Raw genomic sequence first — 27,246 nt, forward strand, 5'->3', positions numbered from 1 at the left:
CTGACAGCTGCAATCTCATCCAACCCTTTTATGGCCAGGGGCTTTGAATACAATTTAGTTGAATCAGAGAGCACCAGTAGAAAGACCCCTTTTTTCAGTTGGGTGATGAATGCTATCAAATGTGTATCCGTTAATGCTTTTTCTTCCTAAAAAGAAACATAGTTGGTTTCGGATGCCTGGCCCTCTTGTACATTTTTCAGAGCAATTATCAGTTTTGCTAGTTTATCAGTACTGATCTGTGGAGAAATAAACTGATGCCATTTCCTTGCAATTTTGTCAGGGTTTGTCATTCAGTGTAAAAAACATTAAAGACAGTCAACATGCTCAGATGTTGGGTTCTTGAATGCCTTGTTTGTTTATAAGCCTAATTAATCATTCCCTTTTTCTAAATTTAAGAAACCTTAACTCAGCACCATGGCAGTTTGCTTCAAATGGAGAAGCAAATATAAAGGAAATGTATCTGACTTATCTAAATGATCAAGAAATCAACAAAATCCCCAGGTATAGGACAGCCATAAGTCTGAGTCCCAATCCAATTAACCATCTATGGCATACCTACAATGCTCTGAAATAGTAGATATTCATGTGGTCTTCCATACTAAATGAATGCACCAAAGAGAATTATATTCACTGAATGGTTGTGTTCAACTTGTTTATAATTACAGCTTTTCGGGGAATAGCATGAAAAAGATTTGCCTAATGCTAACAGCCAGAAGAGCGACATTTCCAAAACATCTTCAGACTCCAGTCCTTAATGGGGCTTGTTAATTAGATAGCCAGATCTAATACCAAGACCCATTCAAAATAACTGGGGCAACAAAGACAGAAAATCTGATAGGTAGACTTTTGGTTTGTCTTCCCTGATGGAAAGCTGTGTGTATCTGTATACAAATACACACTCTCAAAATGTTATACACTCACCTAAAGGATTATTAGGAACACCATACTAATACTGTGTTTGACCCCCTTTCGCCTTCAGAACTGCCTTAATTCTGTGTGGCATTGATTCAACAAGGTGCTGAAAGCATTCTTTAGAAATGTTGGCCCATATTGATAGGATAGCATCTTGCAGTTGATGGAGATTTGTGGGATGCACATCCAGGGCACGAAGCTCCCGTTCCACCACATCCCAAAGATGCTCTATTGGGTTGAGATCTGGTGACTGTGGGGGCCATTTCAGTACAGTGAACTCATTGTCATGTTCAAGAAACCAATTTGAAATGATTCGAGCTTTGTGACATGGTGCATTATCCTGCTGGAAGTAGCCATCAGAGGATGGGTACATAGTGGTGATAAAGGAATGGACATGGTCAGAAACAATGCTTAGGTAGGCTGTGGCATTTAAACGTTGCACAATTGGCACTAAGGGGCCTAAAGTGTGCCAAGAAAACATCCCCCACACCATTACACCACCACCACCAGCCTGCACAGTGGTAACAAGGCATGATGGATCCATGTTCTCATTCTGTTTACACCAAATTCTGACTCTACCATCTGAATGTCTCAACAGAAATCGAGACTCATCAGACCAGGCAACATTCTTCCAGTCTTCAACTGTCCAATTTTGGTGAGCTCGTGCAAATTGTAGCCTCTTTTTCCTATTTGTAGTGGAGATGAGTGGTACCCGGTGGGGTCTTCTGCTGTTGTAGCCCATCCGCCTCAAGGTTGTGCGTGTTGTGGCTTCACGAATGCTTTGCTGCATACCTCGGTTGTAACAAGTGGTTATTTCAGTCAAAGTTGCTCTTCTATCAGCTTGAATCAGTCGGCCCATTCTCCTCTGACCTCTAGCATCAACAAGGCATTTTCGTCCACAGGACTGCCGCATACTGGATGTTTTTCCCTTTTCACAACATTCTTTGTAAACCCTAGAAATGGTTGTGCGTGAAAATGCCAGTAACTGAGCAGATTGTGAAATACTCAGACAGGCCCGTCTGGCACCAACAACCATGCCACACTCAAAATTGCTTAAATCACCTTTCTTTCCCATTCTGACATTCAGTTTGGAGTTCAGGAGATTGTCTTGACCAGGACCACACCCTTAAATGCATTGAAGCAACTGCCATGTGATTGGTTGATTAGATCATTGCATTAATGAGAAATTGAACAGGTGTTCCTAATAATCCTTTAGGTGAGTGTAGTTTGATTTCAAAGGTTCCTCATTTAGGATTTTCAGTCACAAAACTATAGGTGAAATAGGACACCCCTGTCTTGGTTTGACACAAAGGTAAAATAAAATATAGCCTTAAGACAAAATATAGCCATCAGACAAGGTTTTGAAATGCAAATTATTGACAGTAATTGTCCTACGTTAATGATAAGCTATTTTCATCCCTTTCTTAAAGGCAGAATTCTGCATCTGTTGTCCTGTCTAATTCATAATAAACTCAACACGGCAAACCGTTTTGAGAGCATCTTTATCCTTTGAGCTATTTATATAAATAGAAATTATCACACAAACATAGTGTCTCTGTATACAATCACACAGCATGCTAGGATGGAGATCAGTCTAACTGTGGCAGGCAGCAGAACATACAATAGCTTAATGTGCTTAAAGTTTTTTTAAAGGCCATTCACTTTGGTGGACAAAAACGTAGTAGCAGAATTTTTTTTACAGATTTGATGTTACAGTACATACACAATTTTAGAATACTTTTAAAATATTTTGTAAACAGTAGGATGACATGAAAATCAGGACAATCCTTATCCATCAAGGAAATTATTTTTATATTATAAAACAATAGAGATTAAATATTGAAATAAAAAATTACCACTAGCAGAATTTTCTACATTATAAATGTATGTGCCATAACGATTTAAGCGCTGCAATAAAGCAATTACATGTAAAAAAAACTTACTATAATGAGTTGGATTTGTCACATATCATACGAAATCCTCAAAAAACATTATTGGAGAAAAAAACATAAAAATATAGTACAGAAAGTTGTAATACCCTTTTCTACAGAATGCATCTATGAGACGGGTCTCGTGGAACAATATGCACACTGGGTTATTGTACATGTAACATATTTTGATGACAAACTGTTTTTTGTTTTGTTTTTTTCTTTCTTGCATTTCATGCTTCCTTTGATAGAAGAGGGGGGAAAGGTAGAGGAGAGTTTTTGCTGAAAAAGTTGGGCCAGATTCAAACCCATGCCGCAGCAACACGTGCATCAAAGGCAGAAGCTAGGTTAGATGAAGAAAAAATCATGATGCAGGTTTATAAGCTGAGAACTTACAGGTATCCATAAGTCGCTGTAACATTCTTGATCACAGACAACTTCAACAGGGAAGCTGTATTTACACTGAAAAGAGTGAAAATGCAGTCAATCATGGCACACTAGCTATAGCGTTTTATTTTCGGCTATACAAGTAGTTAATATAACAAATGTGTTAAATGCCCTCTTGTCCAGCTATATTAGACAGGAAGTAATATTCCAGTTTGTTTACTACAATGTTACTAAAGACAATTGATGCCTGGGAGTCCTAGTGACTATTTAATACATTTATTGTCTAAAATCAGCACAAGAACAGGCAACAGACCATCCCCAAGGTATTGGGAGTAGTTAACAAACTAGTGAATTGTTAGAAAACCAGGGATTGCTGGAGCAGAAAACCGCTATCCACATTTCTAATGTTTTGAATCACCTCACCACTGTGAGTGGTTCTTCATAGCTGACATACTCCTGAATTAGCAATTATTGCAGTTAGTTAGTTTGAAGTTAGCTGTGTGTTTAAACAGCTGACCACATTGCCTACTTAGCTTACCTTAGTGTACAACGTCAGTCAACTAGCTAGTGGTCACATTTGAGTGTTAGTGGTATTTATAAAATATTTGCTTGCAAAGATGTTCATGCACAGGCCTTTGACAGTGTTGATTAAGGTAATGAAGCCTTGTATTTGCAATGTGGGAGGAGTTGTGTAATTTTCTACAAAAACTGTCGATAAAGAATCAAAGCAAGCATGATAGATAAGTAGAACAATCACAGATATGTACTTAATTGGCAATAACTGTTCTGTAACCAGCTCAATGTCCAAAAAATGGAGATCATCTAAACTATCTGGTAATATTTTTTTTATCATCTAAGCTATGCTTCGTTGGCTTGCTGTTTAGCTGACTAGCTAACATGAGCCAATGCTCTGAATCAAATTGCCTTAATTTCATTCCTGTCAAATTTCCAAGCTACACACACTCAACAAAAATTAATAAGTGATAATTAACCTACATTTATTGTGTAGCTATATTTATATTGAGATTCCATCCATTATATCATGATTGTTGATTGTCTGCCAATTAAATAGGGTAGAATAAAAAATGTAGCGATATCCATAAATCAATTCAGTGACTGACCCTAAGATTCCTTGACTAAAACAGAGGCAAATGGAAAAATACAGCCTAACAAAGCTATACTTTAAGAAAGCAAGAGACATAAGGAGGAACACAGAGAAATTAAAAGAGAAAAGGTGATGGAGGAGAGAAAAATACCAGCTATTGCCAAGGAAGAGACATTGAAATTTACCAAAGACATATCCATCATGCTCAAAACCTCCTAGCTCAGTGAAAACTGAAGGAACCACTAGGTTAACCAATACAATGACTGTGTTTAGTGGAAACTGCTTCAATATGTAAAATGGGGGATTTGCTGGGACTCATTAGGTCATTATTTCTGGAATATTCTAGATACAACCTTGCACACAATTTATCAATAACCTTTTGGACAATTGAAGAAATCCTTAATATTTTTTTTTTACTCAATTCATGTTTGCCTGGGTTTATAAATAATAGTATATTAGTGTTTTACTGAGAAATTAAAGACTTGCTACCAAGACAAAAACCATAAAATAAAATCTGAAGTGGACCTAGACTTTTGCGCAGAATTGTATAGGTAGACATACACCAATAAAAACGGATAATACGACTGCGCGTAAATATCACAATGTGTGTTTACCCTTATTATACCTGGTATCATCACCGCACCAACCTGGGAGCAAGTAGGGTTAACTTGCTGGCTTAGGGACTCAAGCCACTACCTAACTGTCCGCTACCCGCCAGCCGTTTTCACTGAGCACAGCTGATCTCCTGCTGCATCCCTTTTGTAAAATCACATGGTATCACTCCACTATGTTATGTTTCATTATATTTTGCTTTGTCAACCGTAATATTGTTAAAACAATATTATAATAATAATGCTGTCTGAAATATAAATTGTATTAATTCACTTGCACATTATTTCCCTTTTATCCTAGCCTAACATTAGTTTAGTTCTGCAAGGGTTTATTTAGGTTTTGAAATTAGAACTAATATGTTTGTGCGCAACCATGAGTGAATATTGAGCATTGTACAGATCAGAAAACAGTACAATCCCACATTATTATCAGATAGTTAAAACTAAATGACAAAAGAAGAAAAGCTCAAACAAAAGAAAATAATCATTGTCATTCCAGTTGCATGTTTGACTGAGTTAGCTTAAGATGGCTTACTATAGCAAGTGTAAAGAATGTTAACTAGCTTGCACGGCAACAACTATTCTTTCTACAAATATTTTCTAGTGACATTTTTCAATTATGTTTATGTAAAATGTTGGTAAAAGCAATTATGCATGCGGTTGACAAAAAACACCATCAAACTATTGTCCTGTTTCTGAGCAAGCATAATTGCTCACAGGCCATTGCTGTAAATGGTGTTCTTATAAAACTTACCTGGTAAAATAACAATAAAAAATAGAAAATGACATTTTTGATACATTTGCTTTATTGCAATAATTATATTCTCTAAGCAGGCCCCCTAATTTTACAACACAGTTCTGTAAGCACCCAATTGTTTATCTTGTACCCTCCAGTGTTTGATGTCATCAATCAAAATTCAAGTCTCAATCTGAGAAGAGCTTTTTTAGTCAAATAATGAAATTGCATGGTATGTATAATACATGGTATTTACTGTGAAATGCATGCATTGAAAATTATGATTCCAATATATTTTACCTTCTTTTGTTAGTCAAATTAGTTATTTTGAGTACAAAGTTAATCAGACAAGCAGCAGACTCCCATATTCGTATTTCTACAGAAAAATTCAGTGTCAGTCTCTTACCTACAGCCTTGAGTGAGGCATACTTGTTGAGCTCTATCCCAGGTTGCTGTTGCTCATAGGGGCTAGGAATTTGTCCCAGGGAGGGGTAGGGTTGGGTTGGAGACCCCAAGCCTTGCATTAGTGAAGAACCTGGACCCACACTATTCATCTGGTTAGCCTCTACAGGAAAGAGAGAAATAATTTTAGATGGCAGAATACAGTATATCACCTCAAAGTACCTTGAAAACTCCCCACCAATTTCTGATTATGAACTTGTCAAATCAACTCCAAGTGGACTCAAAATATTCAAAGATCAGGTCACGTCCTTTGAACCACGAAGTGTTCTGTTTCTAAGCACTAGCCCAAAAATAGACCGGAACCAATGGACTTGTAGGAGAGCACTTGTCTGGCTAAATACCATATTTGAGCTTGCTGCAGTAGAGTGATGGACTCTGAGTTGTGTCAGAGTATTAAAACTCTGGCGACTGGATGTGATGATTTAACAACAATATAAATATATTTTGGTGCACACATGCTGTGCAGCAACCCAGCTGTGATTAAATGATCTAAAAGAAAGCAATGTAAATTAATATGAAGAAATAAATTGCCCCTTCAGAAGACATTAGTTTAGTCCTTTCAAAATCATCTCCACTGACATGAGGGGGCACTCTTTTCTTTAGTCTTAATATCCTAATGCCCCAGTGCATTGAAATGGACATTACCTTGCGTAGGTTGCCCACTGACAAAGAAATGATCAGTCTATAATTTTAATGGTAGGTTTATTTGAACAGTGAGAGACAGAATAACAAACAAAAAACAAAATAATCTAGAAAAACGCATGTCAAAAATGTTTGCATTTTAATGAGTGAAATAAGTATTTCATCCCCTCTCAATCAGATTTCTGGCTCCCAGGTAGAGGGAGTGCTCCTAATTTCAGCTTGTTACCTGTATAAAATAAATCTGTCCACAGAAGCAATCAATCAATCAGATTCCAAACTCTCCACCATGGCCAAGACCAAAGAGCTGTCCAAGGATGTCAGGGACAAGATTGTAGACGTACACAAGGCTGGAATGGGATACAAGACCATCGCCAAGCAGCTTGGTGAGAAGGTGACAACAGTTGGTGTGATTATTCGTAAATGGAAGAAACACAAAAGAACTGTCATTCTCCCTCAGTCTGGGGGGCTCCATGCAAGATCTCACCTCGTTGCAATGATCATAAGAACGGTGAGGAATCAGCCCAGAACTACACAGGAGGATCTTGTCAATGATCTAAGGGCAGCTGAGACCATAGTCACCAAGAAAACAATTGGTAACACACTACGCCGTGAAGTACTGAAATCCTGCAGCGCACACAAGGTCCCCCTGCTCAAGAAAGCACATGTTCAGGCCTGTCTGAAGTTTGCCAATGAACTGAATCTGAATCAGAGGAGAACTGGGTGAAAGTGTTGTGGTCAGATGAGACCAAAATCGAGCTCTTTGGAATTAACTCAACTCGCCGTGTTTGGAGGAGGAGGAATGCTGCCTATGACCCCGAGAACACCATCCCCACCGTCAAACATGGAGGTGGAAACATTATGCTTTGGGGGTGTTTTTCTGCTAAGGAGACCAGACAACTTCACTGCATCAAAGGGACGATGTACTGTCAAATCTTGAGAACCTCCTTCCCTCAGCCAGGGCATTGAAAGTGGGTTGTGGATGGGTATTCCAGCATGACAATGACCCAAAACACACGGCCAAGGCAACAAAGGAGTGGCTCAAGAAGAAGCACAATAAGATCCTGGAGTGGCCTAGCCAGAGGGCACTTATAGATAATTTCCGGTGCCATTTACAGCCTGACGTCCGTAGGGAGCTGGCATGCTGGGACGCCATGTTGACGTTTGACCAGCTTGTCAACATGGTGATCCGGCTGGACAACCTACTAGCCACCCGCGGACGCACCGGGAATGATCTGCCCCCTCCGGCACACCCCGTCGTCAGACCTGAACCCATGGAGGTGGGAGGCGCCGCACATAGGGAGACGGTGCGGCCTAGGGAGTGCTCCTTTTGTGGGAGGAAGGGACACTCTGCCTCCCACTGCTTCCAACAGAGAAGGGTTGAGCAGAGGAAGCCTGACACCCCTACACCGAGTAAGTAGACCACACATACTGTCAGAGCTCGCTGCAACTTGCATGACACTTTTGGTGGCCTTCCCTGATTTCCTTGCTAATTCTCAGTGTAAGGCACTCGTAGACTCAGGCGCAGCTGGGAATTTTATGGACAGCGGGCTTAGACAACAAACCACTGGGTACTGGTCTAGTTGAGAACGTCACGGTGCCCCTCACTATGACTATACAGAACAGATTGAATTTCACGTTATTCATTCTCCTGCTTTCCCTGTGGTGTTGGGTCTCCCGTGATTGTCGGTACACAACCCAATGATTTCCTGGTCGCAGAGGGTGTTGACAGGGTGGTCTCAGGGGTGTCAGGAGAGGTGTCTAGGTGTTTCTGTTGGTGCGACCTTGGTGGAAAGTCCAGACAATGTCTCCGCAGTGCACATTCCCTTGGAAAATGCAGCTTTAGCGCTGGTCTTTTCTAAGACCATGGCTAGTCGTTTGCCACCACATCAGCCAGGGGATTGTGCGATAAACCTAAAGGGAGATGCTGTGCTGCCTTATTGTCATGTGTATCCCCTGTCGCAGGCAGAGACAGCAGCGATGGAGACCTATGTGGCTGAATCCCTGCGGCAGGGCCATTCCACCTCGCCCGCCTCCTCAAGTTTTTTTTTCGTGAGGAAGAAGGATTGGGGTTTGTGTCCATGCATTGACTACAGGGAGTTAAATAAACTGACGGTCCGGTATTCATATCCTATCCCCCTGATATCCCAATACATCGAGTCAATGCATGGGGCGCGCTTCTTCACGAAACTGGACCTCAGGAGCGCGTACAATGGACCTCAGGAGCGCCTGCAGTACCTGTTGGAGTAGGAGGGGTACGGCCCGGAGGAGCGTTGCTGGGTGCCAGCGGTGGATGTTCTTGGCGGGGCGCGGTGCCAGAGCCGTGCATTAAGGGGGGGTGTACTGTAACGACGACCTGCGTGGGAGACGCACGCCTTCCCCCCGGCGTGTTGTTCGGCTTGCGTCATCGCAGGCCTTCTAGTCACGCCGCTGCTCCTCCCACGGCACTGTCATGTCTTGTTATTGCACGCACCTGGTGTCCAATCCCTCATTAGGTTGCCTATATTAGTTCCTGTGTTTCTGGGCGTCTTTGTGGGGTATTGTTCTATGTTTTGGTGTTGTTCTGACAAGCTCCTATACGCTTGTTTTTTGAGCTTGTTCACTGTGTTTCTTGGCGTGCCGTTCAAAGGAATGAATACAAGCTACGTTAACCGCCTCCCTGCGTTTGACTCATTACTTCCACACACACCCTTGTGACACCCTGGGGATTTTTGGTTCTGTTATGTAAAACACGGGTATAATTATGTAATCTTGCAGACACTGAATCAGCTTTCATCTTAATTGATTCACTATCACTGTATAGCAGAGTCATCTAGCCTGTTATATTTATTTTATACTTCAAAAAGCACAGACATACATACACACAGACAGTTGCTTTACTAGAACATTTTGGTAAAAAACAATGTATTCGCATTCAAAATATTTTTCTCCTAAACCCTAATTCAAACCTTTACCCTTAAGCCTTAAATATATATTTCCCTTTATGAGGACTAGCCAAATGCACATTTCCACATTCTACAAATCTACATTTTCCATGGTTTAATATATTGTTGAATATACACACAAACACTTACAATTATCATTACACATCCTAATTGGAAATGGAGTTGATGAGTTCTCTCCTACACCAAGTTTTATGGTCTCTGGTTAGTGCATCTCTTAATGTTAGCCCTGGGGTACAAATCATTAACCGTGGAACACTCCAAACTAGAAAGCTACACTAGCTAGGTCCCCACTGGGCTAATCCCCTCTCAATCGAATCTCTTTGAACTTAGTTTCTTCCAAACAAGTCTCTGCCAGAAGCAACAGCAGCATAGCTTATCCCCAGCTGATATGACTCTCAATAACCCTGATAAAAATCTATTTGATTGATGGATGAAAATGGACAGAGCTAATAGTTTCAGATCCTTGGTAGCATTGCTCCCCATGGTGGTTGGTCCTCTCTGGGGTCCCAGCTGGAAAGAGTGATGACTGCTCGTTGTAAAATGGTACTAATCCAGCATCCAGACATCTGCTTAATTGAGGACTGCATGGAACCGTGGCAAATTGACTGGCCCCCTGCCTTCTGGCATGGCAAAGTAAGCAGATGTGGGCATAATTTTCCACGGGCCCCAAAGGACCTAAAGGAGGTCAGGAGACAGAAAACTCACAGGTGGCAGTTTCAGGGATGGTGAATGCCCACTTAATAGCTGCCACAATACTACAGAAGGTATTGACAGAATAAAAATATAAATAAAGGAAATTTAAATTATGGGTACATAATCATTTTCCAAGACGGGAGTAAGTAGACAAGACTGAAAGGCACCATTAATCCATCAAATCAGGTAGAAGTGTAGTGTTTCAAATAGTTTTATTTAAGCCACAAACCAAGTAAACAATTACAAATGCCTTTCACAAATACCTTCAGAAGGTATTCAGTCCCCTTCACATACTTAAATAGACTTAAATATTTAATTAAACATAATTGTTTGCCATCAATCTACTCAATCACAATACCTCTCAAAAGAACACCTGTACCTACGCTGAGAACCCCACTGAGATAAAATGTTGTGACAGGAGGTGGTGATGGCTCCAAATCCACAACAAGCATGCCACCATCAACAGAGAGGGGGAGCGCATTATACAATTTCTGTCGACACTGACCGTCACAAACCTGTTGTCGGTCCTGACCAGACACACTGGACCAATACAAATCATCAGAGTTGCTGACGGCTAGACAAATAGCAAAAAGCTCTCTGTAAACAGACCAGTGTGTGATTACACAGAGCCCCCCCCCCGCCCCCAGTTGTAAGGGAGGGGTCCATGGCTACAAAGTTAGGATGTGAAACACAGCCCAATGAAGCCCCCTGTAAAAACTGCTGGGGATCACTCCAAGGGGCCAGCGCCCTGAGGCATGATGGGAACACCGTGAGTAACCAATGAAGGTGGTGTTACCGGCAATGAGCCAGCAGAAGCACTGATCTAGCCACATCCTTGGCAGAGAGAAGGATGACGGCCAGCACTCAGATCACTATCAGGCTCAATGGAGGGAGAGCTCTCCTGACCAACAGGAAGAAAGGGAGAGGCTGAAAGGGAGGACTAGGAATGTCGAGGCTACTACCATGAAATACAAAATGTCAATACCGCCATAATATACAAAAAAAGGTCCTTCTACAAACACCCATTTGTCAGGTGCAAGGAGATGGGACCGAGACAACCAAAAAGCATGTCTTTACTGGAAACAGTGAGTGCCTGCTATCTCTCCACAGGAGAACCTGCAACGACCACACTGGAGCAGGAGATGTCATCAGCAGAGCCAATCACTCCCTAAAAAAGCAGATCAATTGGATAGGCTCCGCAAACTAGAGGTCTTCAATGGCTCACAGAATGCATATCCAAGCTGAACTTTATCTCTGATGTTTTTATCCTACACATTATTTGTCAGTCTTATCCGAGGTTGATCATATCTGATTATTTGTCACAAATATATCTGAAAGATACAAAATGACCTTTCCAAACAAAGTTGGATTGGCTTGATGGGCACTTCTTACACACCACACAGTCAAGCTGCTCCCACAACAGCTCAATATGGTGGAGATCCGGTGACTGTGCAGGCCACTCCATTATAGAGAGAATACCATCAGATTTTTCCCTAAATCGTAGTTTGGAGCTGTGCTTTGGGTCGTTGTCCTGTTGTAGGAGGAAATTGTCCCTATTTAAGCGACGTCCACAGGGTATGGCATGGTGTTACATAATGCTGTGATAACCTTCATTCTTCAAGATCCATTTTACCCAGTACAAATCTCCAATTTGTTGAGGACAGTTGAGAACCTGTGAGGCATCTGTTCCTCAAATTAGACACTAATGTATAAGTACTCTTTCTATTCTGGTTTGAGAGAGATTGCGCTGTTCTGATACTCAACTAGTCAGTTTTATTGCTTCTTTAATCAGGGTTTTCTAATCGCAAAAGGGTTTTCTAATGTTGAATTTACGTATGCCTCTGTGAATAATTAAAGGCACAAAAATGTATCTCAGATTATTACACATTTAGATTATTACACATAATATACTTTTATTTTATGTGAATGAGAGGCAAAGCAAGATAGGAGGCCCATCTGACTTCCACACAACATTACTGTCTATAAAGGAGATGGATACCAGAGAGTAAAAGTCAGCAGAGGAAGAGCTGGTAGAGTAGAACATTCAACAGGAGACTCCTCAGCATCCTGGGACAACTAGCGGTCACTTTACCACATGAACACGTGATTCCCTTCAGTGCACGGACAATAACCTAGAGATGTATCGTATTGCAAAAGTCTGAAAGTAAAGTTCAACAATGCTTTTTTCAGTGCCCTGAAAAAGATCATGTCAGATAGCCAGCCATCATTAGTTACAGTACATCATCTGGTAAGAGTGGGGAAAAATCTATTAATGCATGGTCCGGCACGTGGGCCCACAATTGAATGAGATACGGATATTATCACCATGCTTTTGAAAGTGGTTGACAAAGTCATCAGCAGAGAAAGAAGATGGGGAGGAGATGGAGGGTTAAGGAGTGAGGAAAATTCCCACATCAATGATAGTAATGCTTCTTAATGTTTTCCATTTTCTTCTACTTGTACATTAATAAGGTCTTGGCATGGTTTAATTTGCACTAAAGTATGCACAAGTTTTTTTATGTACTGTATGTAGGCGCTTTGCTGGCAGTTATAACAAACACAATACAATATCATTTAGTAGCTCTTTTCAGAAATAGCTAGCTAGTTTTAAACAAATTATTTAGATGGTATGCACACAAAATGTCCCACCTTTCTTGAGCTAGAGGTAGATTATTTTCATCACTGGAAATTTGGTAAAAACAAAGGCTTTTGAAAGTTTTCTCCTCTCTTCCCTGTCCAAAGTGCCTGTCCAAAGTTTTTAGTGTCGACATTCAACACTGGGTAAAGCACCAGTGGGAATACAGCATATGCAAGATTTCAATGTGAGTGCCCCCACCTTGATGCAAAGTTTTTTATGGCCCTGTCTTGGCTTCAGAGAGAAATATTTCTTCAGTTTTATACAAATTGTCAAGGTTATAGAACATTTTGCCATTTTGGGTCTACATATGCCAGGTTCTTGTGATGTAAAAGAATGAGACAAAGATAAATCATTTCAGAAGTTTTTCCACCTTTAATATAACCTATGATGTGAACAGTTCAATTGAAAAACAAACTGAAATCTTTGATTGTGTGGATGACGTCATCTGACAAATCAAAGGTATTTTTTAGTGTACCTCAAGGCTCGGTATTGGGACCACTATTGTTTTCTCTATATATGCTGCCTCTGGGTGATGTCATCTGGAACCACAATGTCCATTTTCACTGTTATGCTGATGACACACAGTTGTATATTTCGATGAAACATGGAGAAGCCCCAAAATTTGCTACTTTGGAAGCATTTGTTTCAGATATTAGGAAGTGAATGACAGAGAACTTTTTGCTTTAAAATGCTCATTTTAGGACCCAAGAAATAAAGAGTTTTGTTGGCAGATCTCACAGTGAACCTCACCGGATGTATGGTCGTATCCCAAAAAACTAACTGTGAGAAACCTCGGCATTATCGATCCCCGACCCTGATCTCTCCTTGGATGAAAAATCTGAAACCTTTTATCAAAAACGGATGCAGAAAAGCTAACCCATGCTTTTGTTACTTCAAACATAGATTACTACAATGCTCTTCTTTCCGGCTGCCCTGATAAATCAATCAATCTTAACTAGAACGAAATAATTTGGACACATTACTCCAGTATTAGATTCTCTACACAGGTTGCCTGTTTAGACTCGGGCTGATTTTAAGGTTTTCTTGTTAATCTGTAAGGCAGTTCATGGACTTGCTCCTACTTACCTTGATGAATTGGTCAAGCCATACCAACCTAAATGTAACCTAAGTTTGAAGATGCAGCCCTTCTAATTGTACCGAGAATTTCTATATTATATATGCCGAGGAGTAAATCCAGGGGAGTTGTAAATCCTTGTGAATCTAAGGAATGCACTCTCTATATTGTCCTTGTCTCCTGATCTGTTTAAACTAAGGAGGACAAGAGATCTTGGACCACACTTCTGGAGTACCCAGCTCAAAAGACTCGTAGCTGTCCCCGTCCAAAGTCCTCCTGGTTGTGTTGCAGATCAAGACAATACCTGACGTTCCCAGTTGTTTCCAGACCATTCCTCTCCTCCAATTGTCCCTTTCCTTGTCCATCTGGTCATGCTTCTGACCTGGATTATGTTTTATAGACTCTGGACACAGCCTATATGCATTCATTAACTACTACAATTTGTACTCTTAAAATGTTCACCCGGCACAGCCAGAAAATTACTGGCCACCCTTCAGAGCCTGGTTCCCCTTTATGTTTCTTCCTAAGTTTTGCCCCCTTTTAGGGAGTTTTTTCCTAGCCACTGTTAACACTGTTGTTGCTTGCTCCTTGGGATTTCAGACTGATTGTTTTGTAAAAGCACTTTGTGGCAGCTGCTAAGGTAAAAAGGGCTTTGTAAAATAAATTTGATTGATTGAACACTTTACATTGACATTTTAGTCTTTAACCTGAAGCAACCACACAGCTTACTAGTGAGTGCATTCTAATCAAAGAATTGCTGGAAAGAACATCATACACATAATATGTAAAGTTAGTGTGCGAAGAAGTGGGTTGACAGTAGAACATGGGAAAGTTAAAACCTAGATGATGGTTGCTGGGGTACTCTACAAACATTGTTGAGCATGAAGCTGCCGTGGTGTTAGCAGAGAATGCCAGGCTGTTGTCTACGGTCACACAAAGGGTCTTTACACTCTGGAAGGAGGAAACCTCACAGTTGTTAACCATGATGGGCAAGTCCTGTAGAAAGAATAGTAGCTAAGTCTTGTCAAGATTAAGGTTGAGGTGGTGGGCAAAGATACAAGTAGAGATGTCAGCCAGGCTCGCAAATATATTTATTGTCACTTGGGTGTTAGAAGGTGGAAAGGGGGAAAAGAAGCTGAGTGGTGTCTGCTTAGCAGTAATAGGAAAGACAGATCATGCGAGGATATGACAGAGCCCAGAGACTTGGTGTATGGAGAGGAGAGGGCCTGGAACACCAGTTGGAAAAGTTAGCACGGCAGACACTGATTCACTTCACGTTTCCTGGTAGGAGTGGCCTGCCAGGTAGGATGCAATCCAAGTGAGCAGAGCCTGAGATGCCCAGATCCGATTGTCCCCGTATTTCAAGGAACCAAAAGTATCAATGCAATGTCCAAATTAAGCACTTATTATATTTAGTATTTGGATGCCCCCAGCTGACACTGTGTATCTTCTCAGATGATCTTTGTCAGGCCTATACTGCAGACACCTTTCTGATAAATAACACCTTGTAGTTTCTTGTGAAGAAGCTTTTTACCTTAAGTCTCATGTTCAATAAATAAAAGTATTATTACTAGTAGTATTTATTGCAGTATGATGTTACTGTACAATTAGCCTATTTATGTTACTTCCATCCGCAGTAAAATCATCAATAAACAAATGAAGCAGTTAAGGAAATAAAGATATGAGGTGTTCTTTGTTTCATATATGAATTTATGTCATGATTTTATACTTACAACAGTAGTTGATCCATCCTGTATTCATGCAAAGACTATGTAAATCTGTTTTAAAACCACCCAGGGGGGATTCCTGACCATTTTCCTTCCTGTTCTGCAGCTCAGAACTGGGTGCTGTAATACACCATCCACAGCATAATGTTTGACTCGTTTAAAAAATATTTAACTTGATAATGCTTAAGGAGATACTAAATAGCCATTTTCATGATATCCAATATGTGACTAAGTTCCTGCATCACCCAGCGGACTCAAACAGTCCTTGTTGTTCTGGTTTTTATTACACTGCTCGCTCAACTAGGCAGTTTAGACCAAAATGTAAAAAGACAAGACCAAATGGGGTAAATAACTAAACTGAATTCCAGTCCAACAGGTGAACTGGATAAAATCAACAAAAGAATAGCGCCTCCTCTCTTCTCTTGTCTCAAAACATTTGTATTTATTCCTTTGGGCTCCACCTGCTTTCAATACGTTGCACTTACAGTATACATATTCATGAATTTGCCTCTAGTAGAACGGAGCCTACACTGCCAGACCCTGGGTGCGGTTGAGGCAGACGATTCACTATAAATACTTGTTTTGATTAGATTGGAAAACTTGGTAAACAGGTTACTCTCAAGAGATATATATATTTTTTCCTTCTCTCAAGTGATGGAATGTCCAAATTACAAGGTTCTGTTTTCATAGTTTATACATTAACCATATAGCAACATCCAGATGAGCAATCATTTGCATTCCCATCATTCATCTGCTGAGGGAGAATAGGCTGAATTTAATTAAAATATAATTAATTTACTTGCCTACACTGCAGTGCATATACTATTTATTTACATGATGACAGTGCATGTAATAATCAATTTCATAAGCATTTTGCTTCTGTATCACTAAAAGAAATGTACATTGCCCTACGCTATTAAATGGACAACACAGTGATGTTGCATTACTTATTCATAAGAGACCTCGTTGTTAGCACTAAGCATTAGATGATTCAGTAACTTTAGTGAAAGGAGAGCACAGAATAATGATTTACATAAGGTACATTAAATATACAAAAACATATTCACTGTTTCATGAACTGGGATTTGAGAGGAGTGCATCAGTTTTAATAAGAAGCCTGCATGAAATTAAAGTGTAATACATTTAAATGCCTCCATTATACTCTATACTCTTTATACTCTATATTATACTCTTTATTTAACTGTATGACCTTTTTTCTTTTGTATTATTGAATTAAATTGATGTTTCCTTATGCTAAGTGAATATTAAATGGACAACATAATGATTACTTATTAATTACTGAATCCCCATTTTTAGCAATTTAAGGATGTATAATTCAGTAATTGTAGGGAGAAATTGAAAAGAAAGCACAGAATAATTATTTGTTATAAATAAATAAATATTTGTTATAAATATACATAAACATATTTACCATTTTGTGCATTAATATATGTGAAGTGCACCATTATTAACTATTTAAAGTCTGGCATGAGGGAGTGTGTGCAAAGGGGGGTTTGCGTGAAAGGGTTACTCTTTATGCCTCAAGGTAGGTCAATGGTGTTCATGCACTTCAAGTGTCTACACAACACAGATACAAATATGACTGGTCAACAAAATTAAATGTTAACAGCTATGTGAAACAGAATTACTATACACTTGTTAACATGCTTGCCAATTGCCATGTCCTATATGGTACAGTAAATGCAGAGGTTTAGACTAGAGAATATTCCATTTGTACGCTAGTAGTGGGAGTAAATATTATCATCTGTGTGTGCTAGATTGACAAGGTTTTATCATTCAGATCAGGTAATACAGACATAAGCCTACAATCTAAGTATGCAGTACATTTGTTTTTAGAGAAATGTGGCCCTTAGGCAGAAGCTTAACTACTGAGTCTGAAAATAATCACAACATTCTCTTTTTCTAGTACCACTCTAAAGATATAAGAAAGAGAAAATACAAAAAGTGATGTAGAAATCTGGAATGTAACTGGTAATGAAGGTGTTGTTTTTCCATTCATCGCTGTAGGTAGGAGTAACCATATGAAAACAGTTTGCTGTGACACTGTGTCTGGTGGGAAAATGGCTTGCCAGGCCTTTCCGCACTTGTGTTGGCAGCAAGGGAGGACTTTGTTCTTTTCGGCTGGCTGCCAAGACAGAAAATGGGCTAATCGGCCACAGGTGCCCTTTGCTCATACAGGCTAGGTCTGTAGGAGAGGGATATGACTGTGTGTGGTCAAGACAGTGCCAGCGGCAGATAGGACAGGACAGGACAGGAATAGGGCACAGGCAGCAAGAAGCCACCTACTCTGAAGAGAGGAAACTAGAGCACAGCCCTCTCTGTTTGAGAGGATTGACGGCTGGTGGATCTTTGATGAGTGACATGTCAAAGTGACAGCTATGTCTGGACCATTTCACTCAATGCCAACCAGGCACCCACAGCCCCTGGCACAGAGGCAGCATCCTAGGCAAACCAGAATGGCAGGAGAACCAGGGCAGGACTGGGCCCTATAGAGACAACATTCTGACACCTGCCAATAAGTGAGTCAAAGACACAAGAGGCAAAATGCCAGAAAACTAAGATGATTTCTCATACATTTCTCATACATTTGATGTAAACAACTTCAAACGATTATCAAAGCGATTATCTGAGATTTAGTAAAATACGGCCACTGTAGCAATTATGTTATCAAAGTTGTATTATATTTATTGAAGAATGGACATGTTATATTCTTTGTATACTAACAGGCTTTGTTGTTTTATAGTCCATTGCAGTTTCAGCACTTGGTCTAAATTCAGAAATCCATCTATAGTGCTTTAATTTCTCTAGTTTTATAAATAAGTGCCCTGTGTTTTTGTGTCTCACGGTCGTCTACAGCTTAACAAGTGTATTAATCGCTAATAGATTCAAGAGAGCTCGGTCACATGTATTTAAGGCCGGGTGTCTCTGTAAAGCACTTTGTGACAACTGCTGTTGTAAAAAGGGCTTTATAAATAAATTTGATTGATTGATTGATTGATTATGGTGTTGTTCCTGCAGGTAAAATATTTTACCTAATGTCCAGTTGACAAAGTAGCTTTGTATGTTAGTATCTCTCTCACAACAATATCTATTGTGTGTGTGTGAGAGTGAAACGATGACCAAAGAATCCTCTTTAAAAGAGTAAGCGAAGAAGAAAGACCCCTTTGAAGCTGTGACCATTCCCTGCAGGCCTTAATATAAATATTACATTAAAGTGGATGTGTTGGAACCCCCAACAAACCCTCCATGTAATTTCCTAATCAACAGCTAGCCTGGATATAAGGATATTCAGAACAAGTGGTCAAACCCATCTCCGTAGTAACCCCAAAGTTATTATCCTGCTCTAAAATTCCATTAGGCAGTCTGATTAAAAGATTAAAACTGTCCATTCATGAGGGTATTGGTCTTATCAGCATATTATATTATAAACATTGGGCTCCTTAGATGACATTTTGTATTTCAATGTACAGCGAGGGACTTCATGATTGTCCTTTCCCTGATTATATTTTTTCAGTAGGACTAGAAGTGTCTTACTAACAACTATTCTATGAGCCAACTGTGAAGCAGCCATAGGTCACAACATTGAAGTTCCCATTTCATCCCATCACTTGCTGCTCCAAAGCCCTTGATTTGCACAACCTACCTGTCAGAATGTGTGCCGGTTGGTAATGAACTGATAATTATTCAAGGAGGGCCGGGCACAGAAGGGAAAAAGGGTCTGTTTAAAGAATGATTCATTATTCGCCTGTCATGTCAGCACCTCCACCTGAATTCATTAACGTGAGTAATAATTATTTCAACAAAATTAGAAAGCTCTCATCAAAGAAACCTTGAGGTACAGTATGATTTTTCCAGGGTACTATGTGCAAATGGGCATGAGAAGCTTAACACAACACAGATGTGCTGACTAACTCTGAAAGAAGGGACCATAGACAGGACGTGTTGCCTGTTACTGAAGGGACCCACACATCCTGTCCATACATTCTGTCCATTCCTCCTGCTAGGAGTTGCCCATGTGACTGACATAGGCTATATGGATAGGTCCATTGACCATAGGTTGGAACATACCATACAAGGGTCTGTTGTAGGATAAACCTTTCTTATTGGAGGGTATTGGAATGTGTAATGGTTGTTTATGACCACTGGCAACCTCCTATGTATACTTGCATAAAAGACTGTGTTGCCTCTGTAATTATGGAAGAGATAGAAATGAGAAATGGAAGGACAACATCATAGACTCATGCTGAATAAAGATGTCTCTCCCCTGACTTCTGGTTGCATTTATTTTGTTCATGGATCACACTTGGACAGAATCTAACAATTTTTAATAGATACAACTATAGAACGGTTCTCAGTGCCTCTTTAACAGACAGAGGATGACAGTAAATATTGTAATAATATATTTACATGCAAATCCAGGGTCCAAAGCTAACTTTTTTTCTCACTGACCCTTTGGTCTAAAATCTTCTGACCCGTATTTTTACTGGCCCGAACTGAATTAAAATATATACAATATAATTGGATTTTACAGATATAAGTTATGTAAATTTAATATCATCAGAATATTGATTTATACCACATATTTGCATGTGATATGAGACATACGAGCTGATCCAATCAATGGCTGTTTACATAAATATGATAAAACACACATCATTACTTTTTATAAAGGGTTATCAAAATATCAAAATACTATAAATATCATCATCTTCTCATGAAGATGCTTGCTTATCTGATGTGACATAAAAGCATGGACATAGTCCATTTATGGTTTCTCCCTCTTCACAACATGATAGCCGATCGTAACACATTTTTAAATTTGGCTACGCGCCACCTCATTGGTGCAGCCGCGGGGTTGTCAACAGCCTGTATTCTAGGCTATATAAAGTCACCTGAAACGTAAAAACAAAAATTATGTGGATTGGATGTAGTTTAAGGTTACGTTTAACTGAAATATTTTGGGGTGTAAAAGAAAACTAAAGTCCACTTGTTGTCCCAACATTACTCATCTCTGCAATGTCAGTACCCATGTGGTCCTGTATGCAAGGTTGCCAGATTTCATTGACAGTACACTGCTATTCTCTGGAGGACTCCACAAAAATATTGCCCCACTCATTAGAAATTTATTAGAAAACACCCAACCTGGCAACACTGGCAATATGGAAAAAGTTTACTCCTACTATCACATTAGCTGCAGTGTTTCACTGGTATTTTATGAGCAAAAAATCATGTTTTACAATGCCTGACACACAGAGGCGGTGCAAGATTTTGAGAAGGCGGTCGCCTTTGAGTTTAGAATTCAGGGAAAACCCTGTATATTGTGATGATTACAGGTTCCCTTAATATTGAGCAGTGTATTTGCAGCAGAGAAAGTGGTGAAACATTTTCGATGCACAGGTAAATTTTATTGTCATTGCTTTGCCGTTGCGTTTTGTGAACAGCAATCATTAACAACATTGATTCATTGGTAGTTCCAATGGCAAACACAACTGCATAGCTCTGGGCACATTTTGGTTTTAAGCCAAATAGAAAAAGGTGAGCCCAATTATTGAGGCAAGTTGCTGGATTTGCTCCATAAAGGTGGCACTCAAAAGCGCAAACACCACAAACAATCCTCTCCAGATCAGATGTATTTATACAATATTATTAGGCTTACACTATAAAAGTAGCATAATATTTACAGTGTAGACAATTAAATTGTTAATTGCAATTAATTGTCAACTAAAATGTCCTAATCGTGACAGCCCTAGACATATGGTCAGCTATTTGTTTAGAACGTCAAATCACAATAAAAATAGAGCTGTGCGAATCCAGGCAATACATATCATGAGGTCCCTAGCAATTCCCTGCCTTAGACAATTACTTTGGTTTGCCAGCTGACAGAAGCATGCCCTGGGATGCAAATACATGCAAGCAAAAATGAAATTAGAATGACAGTTAAAATAACCCAAGGATTACATAAACAAAATACCCAGCAGCTGGCTCCCCAAACACAATGTGCTCAGTTTCTTTCAGAACCTAACAAACTGGTTATTTGAACCCAGCAATATATTGTAATATACCAAGCAGCTAGGTCTACCCCTCAACCCAAAGCTCTGGATTGAAGGCACAAACCAACCCTGCTGGTTAGAATTAATTCTGTATTTGGCCAATAGTTAGCAAGTGCTGGGTTATCAAAGCAACTTTAATTGGGTTATTTTTAACAAACCGGTTTTGTGTAGATTATACACAAAACCATGGTAAAAATGTCCCCAAAAAGCTGTCTGAAATGTTTTGCCATGCACATTCCATTACAGAGAAACGAACATACATTGTTGATTCCAATAATGTTACTTGATACAGTTAGTATTGTAGTAACCGGCGACTCTGCCAAGTCAGCATACTTTGGGTTCAAGAGCATTTAGACTATGTTAATATGTTGTGCTACTTTCATTATCACGATGTTTAAAATGTTTTGGCGTTTCTACACCTAGTCACAAGTTGATGAAGTGTGTTGATCTGGGAAAATTTTACTCCAGAACAGCCTGAATACTTTAGTGCTTTGATTCTACGTGGTAGAAACGTTCCACAGGTTTGATAGTTCTTGCTCACTCGACAGCATCACAGATGAGAGGTGCAGGGGATGTCACTACAATTAACTACATTTTGCTCTGCTGACTGAAAAACTATTTTCATACATTACTTTTTCTCTCAGTGAGCCTTGAAACAAGAACTCCGGCCATGTTATTATCCCACTCATCACTGCATTCAGACAGCAACATGAAACTGCAAAGCCTGTAAAACATGCACTGCATGAAATGGACTGATGTGGCCATGGGAGAGCTATTTATTGGAACATATTCAAGGACAACATAGATGAAACACAAAAATACACTGACAGGGCCATCCTTAATCAAGGGATTTGAAGAAATGTGCATTCCATAAACATTTGTGTTGAGCAGTAACAACAAGCCATGTATCTCTGCATCTCAGGTATATCTGCAAAATAAATGATGCCCAGAGCTTCAGAGAGGCCAAGAAAAAAGTTTGAGTTAGTAATCTGCAACACAAGTACTGCACCAGGCTGGAAAGCAATTCACAAGCAGATATATTTTGTCTATCTGGAAAGGCATTAGGAAGAGCAAACACAAATCAAAACCCCTGTGGTTGCAGTGGACATAGCACTGCCAAACAAATGCTATCAATACTACCGCAGATTTGACTCTCAAAAGGTCCCCAGGCAACCTTACGCCCAACCTCCCCCTCCTCGTGTTTGACACCATCATCCCAGAACTACTACAACTCTCCAAAATGAACTTTCCAAGATTAACTTAGAGGATAACTGATTTCCTCACCAATAGGACTCAACAAAAGAAGGTAGCAAGCTCATTTTGGACTCTAAGCACTGGAGCACCGCAAGGATGCATGTTCTTAACCCTCCTCTACTCACTTTACACAAATAACTGGACCCCCAAAAGCACATCTGTTTAGCTATTCAAGTTTAAGTATCTGTATTGTCGAGAGGTTGACTGGCTGATGACACATTGCAGGATTTGCAAGTCCTTTATACCAATAATGTCCATCTGACCTAGGCCTGGGAAGGTTGCCTGTACACTTCTTAACCCGGTTGTCATTAAGTGCTTTGATGTGGAGCAGATGTCAGCCTATTGCCCTCTCTGTAGATTATACATTGTGTTGCTGATTCACTATTTGCTAAGCCCTAAATGTCAACGAGATTTAAGTTGTGTGAAAATACCTAAGTATACATGCCAACCAGACAAACAGGACGCATCATGTAAAGATGAGTAAGCACCTTTGAGACTATTTATCCCATAGCACTGTTCAGCGATGAGACTGGGCCAGAGTTTTGTCATTTTTTAGCTGCCACACTAAATAACACATCACACTTTCTTAGCCGACAGTGGAGATTAGAAAGCTCCTTGGTGATTCAACTTGATGTAATTGACTGGGAGAGATTGTGTTGTGTTAGGGAGAGGTGGGATGGCAACTGACAAAGGAATGAAGAGATAACCCAGAATCCACCTCTCCACTTATGGACACCATCAAATCCATAGTGTCATTGTGTGAAATGTTATGGATCCTATCCCTACTGTGTGGAGTTAGAATGTAAAGTATCAAGCAGCACAACTTTTTGCTTAACTGGGTCTCAAATCCGTGTGGTAAGCCCATGGGGTAGGAGAAAATGCTGGTGCAAATATAGAGGCTCCTCATGCAAATAAAAGGCTCCAAGCTTTACCTTTTACTTTTTTTTTGGACTAGGAGTGATGGTGGCAGCTACACTCAAGAGTCAAAGTTGAAGCTCTTAATTCACCAAAAGATGGCTTAATCACTTCTTTTCAACAAAAAGTGCAAACACTACTGAAATATGCTTACATTGTCGACAGAAAACTAACATTCCTATTATCATTATAATTCCTGATGGATTTGTCCATTGCAAAGAACAGAACCAACTTGTTTTTCATGTCAAATTTTGACAGTCTTTTTCAGCTTGAAATATGCACTACCACAAGTAAACATGTCATTCCACTGCACTTCAACAACAAAAGGCATGCATTAGACCTACTTCTAAACAAGAAAATCATGAGTCCAAATCCATAAAAATGACTAAAGCCTAGCGTGAATGATGGTAAAAGGCAGTCTGAGTGAGCTTGTCCATCATCATGCTTGTGTATAGCTGTGTGTGTTTGCATGTTTGCCTGCATGTTTCAAACCGATGAAAAAGAGTGAAGAGAAACAAAACGCAGAGAGGTGAAGAGCAGCGAGAATGATATACAGTACTAGTATTAGTCAGCAGCAGTTGATGATAATTATCCCAGTGTGTTAAATGATTACTGAAGCTGTGAGTAATTGCTTTAGCAGCCCAAAGGACTCTCCAAAATGGATTTCTTTCACAACCTCCCCTTATCTGGGGCAGCTAAATAAGGCGAGCCAGAAAGGTAAAGGGTGTTAGTGAACAAGCCTTTGAATATGAATTGAGGGCAGCAGATAGCCCTAGTGGTTAAACTAACCAAAACATTACGCGTTCAAATACTAACCAACAAGGTTAAAAATAAGTCACTTTGTACAAGAGTGTCTGCAAAATCCCTAAAATGTTTGTTTTTCCAGATGTATCACTTAAAACCACAAATACCAATCAGAGTTTGTTGGGACTTTCAATACTACTCTAGCATAGGCACAGAATGAGATGTCAATATTCTTCCATGATATGGTTTAATTGTTTAAAACAATTTGATGGATGGATGTTGTAAGAATTGCCAAGATCATGCAATATAATCCCCATAGCGGTCACATAATACATACCTTACAAGTGGTTGTACATTCCATTGTGAATCAAATTATTAAATAGTGGTAATTATTTTTGAAATCCGACATTGTAAGATAGAGGTCCACTTACGGACACTGTTGGCAGGTACCCTGTTGGCTTGCATGTTCTCATAGTGCTGTCCGTGCACGCTGATGTCTTCTGAGGGTTCTCCTGGACCCGGCGGGCGCATCACCTGTGCTAGTGCCCTGAGGAAATTACAACAGTGCTTAGAAATTACAATAGTTTAAATAGTTTACCACTGTACACTAAATATTTCCTTACAGATCTTAATGTTTGAATAATGCAATCAAATTTGATATCATGCTTTTTTACTAAATTAAAAGGTTATTGTTTAATATAGCATGTATTCAACAGTGGATTACTGGGCTCACTTTCCATTGATAACTTTAGCCATTGTAAAACATTATATACGCTACCGTTCAAAAGTTTGTGGTTAAAAATAATGATTTGTAATTGAAATAATAATTGTGTCCTAGAAATGTTGTTTTCGTCAAAGAATCTTCCATTTGCAGCAATTACAAGCCTTGCAGACCTTTGGCATTCTAGATATCAATTTGTAAAGGTAATCTGAAGAAGCTGCCGTATGGTAAGTAATACGGTGAAACACAGACAATCACATTGCCTCCACCATGTGACAGATAGTGTCAAGCACTCCTCCAGCATTTTTTTAATTTTGTCTGTGTTTCACGTATGTTCTTCTTTGTGATCCGAATACCTCAAACTTAGATTGTCTGTCCATAAAACTTTTTTACAATCTTCCTCTGCCCAATGTCTGTGTTCTTTTGCCTGTCATAATATTTTCTTTTTATTGACCAGTCTGAGAAATGGCTTTAACTTTGCAACTCTGCCTTAAAGGCCAGCTTCACGGAGTCACCCCTTCACTGTTGACTTTCAGACTGGTGTATTGCAGGAACTATTTAATGAATATGCCAGTTGAGGAACTGTGAGGAGTCTGTTTCTCAAACTAGACACTCAAACGTACAGTTGTGCTCATACGTTGGCATACCCTGGCATAAATTGTGACATTTTGGCATTGATTCTGAAAATATGACTGATCATATTTAAGGATAGAAAACATATGAAGCCATTTATTATCACACGGTTGTTTGGCTCCTTTTTAAATCATAATGATAACAGAAATCTCCCAAATGGCCCTGATCAAAAGTTTACAAAACCTTGAATGTTTGGCCTTGTTACAGACACACAAGGTGACACAAAGGTGAAAATGGCAATTAAAGGTGAATTTCCCACACCTGGCTTTTTAACTTGCAATTAGTGTCTGTGTATAAATAGTCAATAGGTTTGTTAGCTCTCACGGGGATGCACTGAGCAGGCTAGATACTGAGCCATGGGGAGCAGAAAAGAACTGGGAAAAGACCTGCGTAACATGGTAATAGAACTTTATAAACATGGAAAAGATATAAAAAGATCTATCTTAATGTGACTCAGTGGTGTGTGTGGCCCCCATGTGCCTGTATGAACTCCCGACAATGTCTGGGCATGCTCCAAATGAGACGGAGGATGGAGTCCCGGGAGATCTCCTGACAGGCCTAGATCAGGGCCTCAGTGAGCTCCTGGAGGATCTGTGGCACTACTTGGCGGCATCAGGTGTACCAATACATAACGTCCCAGAGGTTCTCAATTGGATTCAGGTCTGGGGAATGTGAGGGCTAGTCAATGGAATCAATGCCGTCGTCATCCTGGAACTGCCTATACACTCTGGTCAGGAGGCCAGGCATTGTCCTGCACCAGGAGGAACACAGGTCTCTGCGAACCTCCAAGGATATGCCTCCTGAGACCATCACTGACCCACCGCCAAACCAGTCATGCTGGAGGATGTTGCACACTGTAAACCCGAATGTGTTTCTTCCTCAAATGTTTCTACTAAAGGTAGCTCAAAGTAAGAGAAATGTTCCCAATTACTTAAAATGTTTTGTGTTATACTGACTTTCACTACGTTTAAAAATGAAAATATTCCCAGTGTGCTCTGCCTCAGGTTGAGATCTTGGAATTGTTTTATTATCCTTTTTTTGCATGGACAT

General features: G+C 39.9%; 1 protein-coding gene across 1 annotated transcript in view; it reads right to left on the reverse strand.

Moving 5' to 3' along the window:
* Positions 1–27,246, reverse strand: part of shisa9b (shisa family member 9b) — a 34,985-nt gene that overhangs the window by 4,160 nt on the left and 3,579 nt on the right. The window contains exons 2-3 of the mRNA XM_010874891.5: positions 25,274–25,389; positions 6,086–6,244 (exon numbers count right to left, since the gene is read on the reverse strand). Coding sequence (XP_010873193.1) covers positions 6,086–6,244; positions 25,274–25,389 — 275 coding nt within the window. The remainder of the gene's footprint in view (positions 1–6,085; positions 6,245–25,273; positions 25,390–27,246) is intronic.

The sequence above is a fragment of the Esox lucius genome, chromosome 11 (assembly GCF_011004845.1).
Source record: "Esox lucius isolate fEsoLuc1 chromosome 11, fEsoLuc1.pri, whole genome shotgun sequence".
Taxonomy (NCBI): Eukaryota; Metazoa; Chordata; class Actinopteri; order Esociformes; family Esocidae; genus Esox; species Esox lucius.